This window comes from Alnus glutinosa, chromosome 3, assembly GCF_958979055.1.
Source record: "Alnus glutinosa chromosome 3, dhAlnGlut1.1, whole genome shotgun sequence".
NCBI lineage: Eukaryota > Viridiplantae > Streptophyta > Magnoliopsida > Fagales > Betulaceae > Alnus > Alnus glutinosa.
The window spans coordinates 10,925,837-10,931,595 of NC_084888.1; the positions used below are offsets into that span (position 1 = coordinate 10,925,837).

Here is a 5,759-nt window from a genome sequence, read left to right on the forward strand (position 1 = left end):
ACAATCATATACATTAGGCTTACATAAATTTTTTACAAACCGGTTTACATAATATTTCTTATAAATCATATTTTAACAACTTAAAAGACACACGTTGTTTTTAAAAACTGATTTGTAAATATTTTTTACAAATAATTTTGTAGAAAATTTATGTCATTTTCTCTTTTACATGCGCAATAAAACAAGGGTTTGAGAGTGGATAATCATTTTGCTTGCTGCCTATCAGGCACTTATAAAGATTTTGAGGTTTAAGACGATAAATTTAAGTGAGATGTTTTTTATTTTATTTTATTAAAATATTAATTAATTAATCTTTATTTTAATTTAAAAATAATTCTTCTCCCTTTAATTAAATTTTTATATTCAAGTTTTTCTCACGTTTTCTTAGCCTGAATACGATTTTATTGATTTTAATTATAATTTTTTTATACCGTAAGAACTGTATCAAAAGTACCATTTCTACTTCACTTTATAGTTGCTAATTGTTAAAAAATAAAAAATAAAAAAAAATCAGAAAAGGTTGCGCAGGATTAATTTATCTAAGATAATAACTTATATTAGGTTTAGTTAGGGTGAAAAAAACTACAGTATATGTGTTATATTTTTTTTAATAGTCTAAATTTAATTTCAAGTTTAAGAAGTAAATTAAGTAATGTTATATACCATATTTTTATTTCCATATTTTTATTTTACAATTATCTACAATGCTGACTTGATAGTTTCAATTAAGGGTTCATTTGGGTTTGCGATTTCCAAAAGTGTGATTTAAAAATAACAATTTTAAAATGTGCGATTTGAAAAGGTAATTTTAAAAAACTCAGTTAAGCGTATGGCAAAATTGTAGTTTAACCTTTAAAATCGTAGATTAACCTTTTAAATTCCAAGTTTTTTTTTTTAAAAAAAGCACCTTATTGCCTGCGACTTGAATAAGCAGTTTTTTGCGTTTTTAAATCGCAAATTTTTTAAAACGCAATTCCAAACAGTTCATTTTCTGCGATTTAGTTTAAAATCGCACTTTGTATCTATGAAATCGTAATCTCAAACGCACCTTAACTCTTTTTTTTTTTTATTATTTTTTTTAATAATAATAACTATTGAGCATTAAAAGATAATTACGAGATAGAGACGTAGTTTATAGCCTTACTAAAAAAAAAAAAAAAAAAACCCAAAACAAACATCAAACCAGTTAGTTTTCTGGTTTTCAAACAAATAGTAGGTTGGTTACTACGGGATTGATCCCATCCTCATATCCTACTATATTTTACGAGTAGACAAAAAAAAGAAAATAAAAAGAAGCGTTTTAATGAGTAGTTCTAGAAATTTTTCATGTGTTATTTTTGTGTTTCTTTAAAAATAAAGTGACTTTTAAAATTATCATTCGATCAAAATTCAATAATAATCGATCACAACTCTAATAATAATTTTAAAAATTACACCCCTTTTTAGAGAATCATAAAAATAACACACGATGAACTTCTATCTTACTCCGTTTCAATAGGTCAGCCATTAATCTCCAAACAAAACCAGCTTGGAAAAACCTTCTCATTTGCGTGTACTAACCTCTTTTTTCTTCCATTGGTTCCCATCTTGGAATCAGAATCTACTCTCTCTCTCTCTCTAACATTTTCATTCAGCCAAGCTTTAGCTCTACCGACTTTTGCACATCACGTTCAACATGACATAAGACAAAAAGCAGTAGCCATTGTTTGTTTAATATACTCTCACAACGACTTTATTTATTTAAGATTTTTGTCTTCAGAACGCAATTGACTGTTTGATCAGCCTATGAGACAGACAAAAACATAATAGGAACAGAAACCATAGGCAACATCAAAACGCTACTGCTCTGTTCATCCGCACGGACTGAATGCGTTTGAGAAACGTCGCTTTATAGTAAGTCTTCTCTCTATCTAGAATCAGCACAAACTAAAAACGGCCTTGCTTAGTTTTTTGTTCTTATTGGATTTTTTTTTTTTTTTTTTTTGGGTTTAATCTGAACTGGGTGATATAAGTTTACTCATTTCTGGGACCAAATAATCTTATTTTGTCTAGAAATATCGTAAACTGAAACTGGGTTGTTTCACTTTTTCTTATTTTTTGTGACCCATTTTGGTCTAATATATTATTGGTAACCTGAATATCTGGATATTTCTGTTTTTGGGCCTGTAATTCTGCATAAACTGGTAATGGTTTTCCCAAAATTTGATTTTTCTTGTTCATCTATGGTTTAATATATTATATGGGTCGTCCGGATTTTCTTGGTCTTGGGTATGTAGATTAATCTGACCCAAGTCAAATTATTTTGTTTTGGGCATGTAGATGGAGGGTGATGAAGATGAGGACCTACAATCTGTCTCTCTGTCTCTCGGACTTCATGAATTTTAACTACAAGTAGAAGTTTTTGAATGATGATGGTTAGAGACAAGAAGGATATTAACCCTCTCTTACTGAAATTTGGGGTGGCTTTAGCTCTTTCTTTTGCTGGATTTCTCTACTCTCGCTTCAGAGCCAGAAGGGTCAGAGTCTCCCCGCCTCCTGGCCCTCCTCCTCCCTCAAGACTGCGCTCTTCGGGTTTGTTTTTTCTTTTTACCCCCCAAAAAATCTTTTCTTATTATAATATTTATCTGGTTCAGTGGTTCCAATTTTCAGTCCATGTTTTGATAATATTATGCATGTTACTAGATCATGGCAGTGAAGTTAATTTGGAAGGTGGAAGATCTCGGCACAATACTGACCTACATGCCAATAAGACAGCATCCACTTCTAGCAATCCTGTTTCTATTGCAGCTGAAAAATATGTAAGTATATTAGGACCATAAATCCCATCCAAAAACTGTAAATTTGTTAATCCTATCATTAATCAATTCAATTTTTTACTAGGGAAAATGATTACATAGAGGTCTATTGAGTGTTGTTTTTCTTTTCTTTATATTTGTGATGTCTTTTGATTGGTGTCGATGTCTGGTAGTTGATAAAGCAAAGTTTTTTTTTTTCATATGTGAACTAACAGAATGATTGTGTCAAATATGTTTCGTAAAATAATCCTGTTAACTGAACTTTATTTTTTGCGAAAAATGAATCTGAAAAAAGGAAAGATGTTTCCTCTCTTTCCCTTCCACTGTTGGCAACGAACATTATACTGTTGATGTAGTATGGTATGGAGTATCTATCGAGCAAGGTTATATATGAACATAATTATAGAAATTGTTGGAAAATATAATCTGCTCACTTTCCTGTTGAGAAAAGTAAAAGAACATGGTTTTTCGTTGAAAATGTAATTTTTATCTCGGTTCATTTGATTTCCCTGCTATGAGTCAATTCAGGAATTAAACAAACTCATCTGCTAAATTTGCAAAAAGATGCGGCCAAATATGGCTGTTGAAATGATTGGGAATGAGGGGAACATGGTCCTAAATGGTAATAGTATCCGGAGAATAAAACAGATATCTGATTATCGTTAAGCTGTATTCTATTTCGCCGACATTAAATTGTATAAGATCTTTCTTTATCAGGAAGAGACACACATGCCAAAGGTCAGTATTGATTGCATCGTTGGACACTCTCCCAGCAGTAAAATTAGTGGAGATAAAGATGGGTTCCTCTTGCCAGAGTTTGATGATCTTGTGAAGGAGTTTGACTCTGCTGCTGCAAATGCTGGCTTCTCTCCAAAGAAAGATGATGAAATACCCAGGTCAATTATAGAAACTCCAAAAGCCTTTAGGAGTGCTGAAAAGGATCAATACGAACGAGAGATCAGGCACCTGAGAAAAGCGGTCAGAGTGCTTAGGGAGAGGGAGAGGAATCTTGAGGTTCAATTGCTTGAGTATTATGGCCTTAAAGAGCAAGTAGCTGCTGTCATGGAGCTCCAAAATCGATTGAAGTTAAACAATATGGAGGCTAAGCTTTTCACTCTCAGGATTGAGTCCTTACAGGCAGATAACCAGAGACTAGAGGCACAAGTGGCTGATCATGTTAATGTGGTGGCTGAGCTTGAGGCTGCAAGAGAAAAAATTAAAATTCTCAAGAAGAAATTTAGGTCTGAAGCTGAACAGAACAAGGAACAGATCTTAGCCGTTCAGCGAAGAGTTGCAAAGTTGCAAGACCACGAATACAAGGCTGCTCCAAGTGATCCGAAAATCCAATTAAAGCTGCAAAGACTAATGGATCTGGAGGTTGAGGCTGAAGAGTTGAGAAAGTCTAATATGAGATTGCAGGTTGAAAATACTGAATTGAGTCGGAGGTTGGAATCTACACAAATCCTTGCAAATTCTGTTTTGGAAGATCCAGAGGTCTTAATCCAATCATAGTGAATCTTTTTATTTATTTATTTTTTCTTTTTCGATATCATTATTCTTGAATACATTTCACTTGTGTTGTGATGCAGGCAGAAGCATTTAGGGTGGAGAGGGAGCATCTAAGACATAAAAACAAAGACCTGGAAGAGGAAATTGAGCAACTCCAAGCACATCGATTTTCTGATGCTGAAGAATTGGTCTATTTGAAGTGGATAAATGCTTGCTTACGATATGAGCTACGAAATTATCAGCCTCCTGATGGTAAAACAGTGGCAAGGGACCTAAGCAAAACATTAAGCCCCAAATCCGAAGAGAAAGCGAAGCGGTTAATACTTGAATATGCAAATACTGAAGGGATGGGAGGAAAAGGGTTCCACATTATGGAATTTGATTTTGACCAATGGTCATCCTCTCAAGCTTCCGTTCTTACAGACTCTGGAGAGCTTGATGATTCTTCTGTAGATAATTCATCTGCAACCAAAACCTACAGTTCGATCAAGAGTAAACTTTTCAGCAAACTTGGGAAAATTATTCGTGGGAAAGACAGTCATGATAATCATGTTTTATCAGTGGAGAAGTCTGAATCTTTGGAATATGGAGATTCTCCAAGGTGCAGTTCAATTTTTTCAAGAGGAACGTATGCTGGAACTGATCAGGGGCATGGCAGTAGACTTGCTACTCCTCAGGGTTCATCTAGACCTTCTCTGGATCTCCACAGATTCAGGAGTCTAAGGGAAGTAAATATCAAGGATATAGATAGCGTCCGCACATATAGCGATGTGGGATCCTCTTCTGGGTACAAGAGGTTTGTATTGGGTAGGGAGAGTGCTGATTTGGCCCTTAAAAGCCCACTTGATGGAGACTCGGATACCACTGAGAAATCTGAGCTGGTGAAATATGCAGAAGTTTTAAAGGACTCTCATGGTGGAACACCTAGGCTTCGTAGAAGATCGGCATCCCTTAGTTTCTTTTGACAAATTGCCATCACTAGCTGCAGCACTTTACACTTAATCAACCTTTTATACATATGCAATCAAACTTATTTTACCTTGTGTGTATGAATTTTTATTTTTTATTTTTTATTATTATTATTATTATTTTTCATTAGATGCATGTTTTATCACTGAAAATGTTTCTCAGTTGCACATTCAATCTAATGCATCGAAACAAAGTTTTCTAAATATTTCCCTTGTTCTCAAGGGAAATAGTTTGGAAACCTTTTTCTTGACTGAATCTTGATCCTCCCACGTGACTTCCATTGGTGAAAGGCCCAATGAATCAAAAGTTTTTTTTTATTTTTTTTTACCCTCTTATCGAGCACCGCTTGAGGCAAAGGACATATGTGGGCATCTTCTATCATCATAGGTAGCTGAGGTACGGTGACATGGTCACGACCCAACCTTCGTTTCAACAAACTACTATGGAAAACGGGATGAACCCGAGACCCTTGTGGCAGACTGGCAG

The 5,759-nt window shown here is 34.3% G+C and overlaps 1 protein-coding gene across 2 annotated transcripts; it reads left to right on the forward strand.

Annotated features, from left to right (window-relative positions):
* The first annotated feature begins 1,734 nt into the window (after nt 1-1,734).
* LOC133864353 (protein CHUP1, chloroplastic) lies at nt 1,735-5,392 on the forward strand. 2 transcript variants are annotated; one of them, XM_062300653.1, is made up of 5 exons: nt 1,735-1,893; nt 2,320-2,571; nt 2,683-2,798; nt 3,513-4,289; nt 4,385-5,392. In XM_062300653.1, exons 2-5 carry the CDS (start codon nt 2,406-2,408, stop codon nt 5,267-5,269), a joined length of 1,944 nt encoding a protein of 647 aa, XP_062156637.1. In that variant the 5' UTR covers nt 1,735-1,893; nt 2,320-2,405; the 3' UTR covers nt 5,270-5,392. The 2 variants fall into 2 exon arrangements, with proteins under 2 accessions (XP_062156637.1, XP_062156638.1); XM_062300654.1 differs by lacking the exon at nt 1,735-1,893 and adding an exon at nt 2,016-2,183.
* Nucleotides 5,393-5,759: the final 367 nt, after the last annotated feature.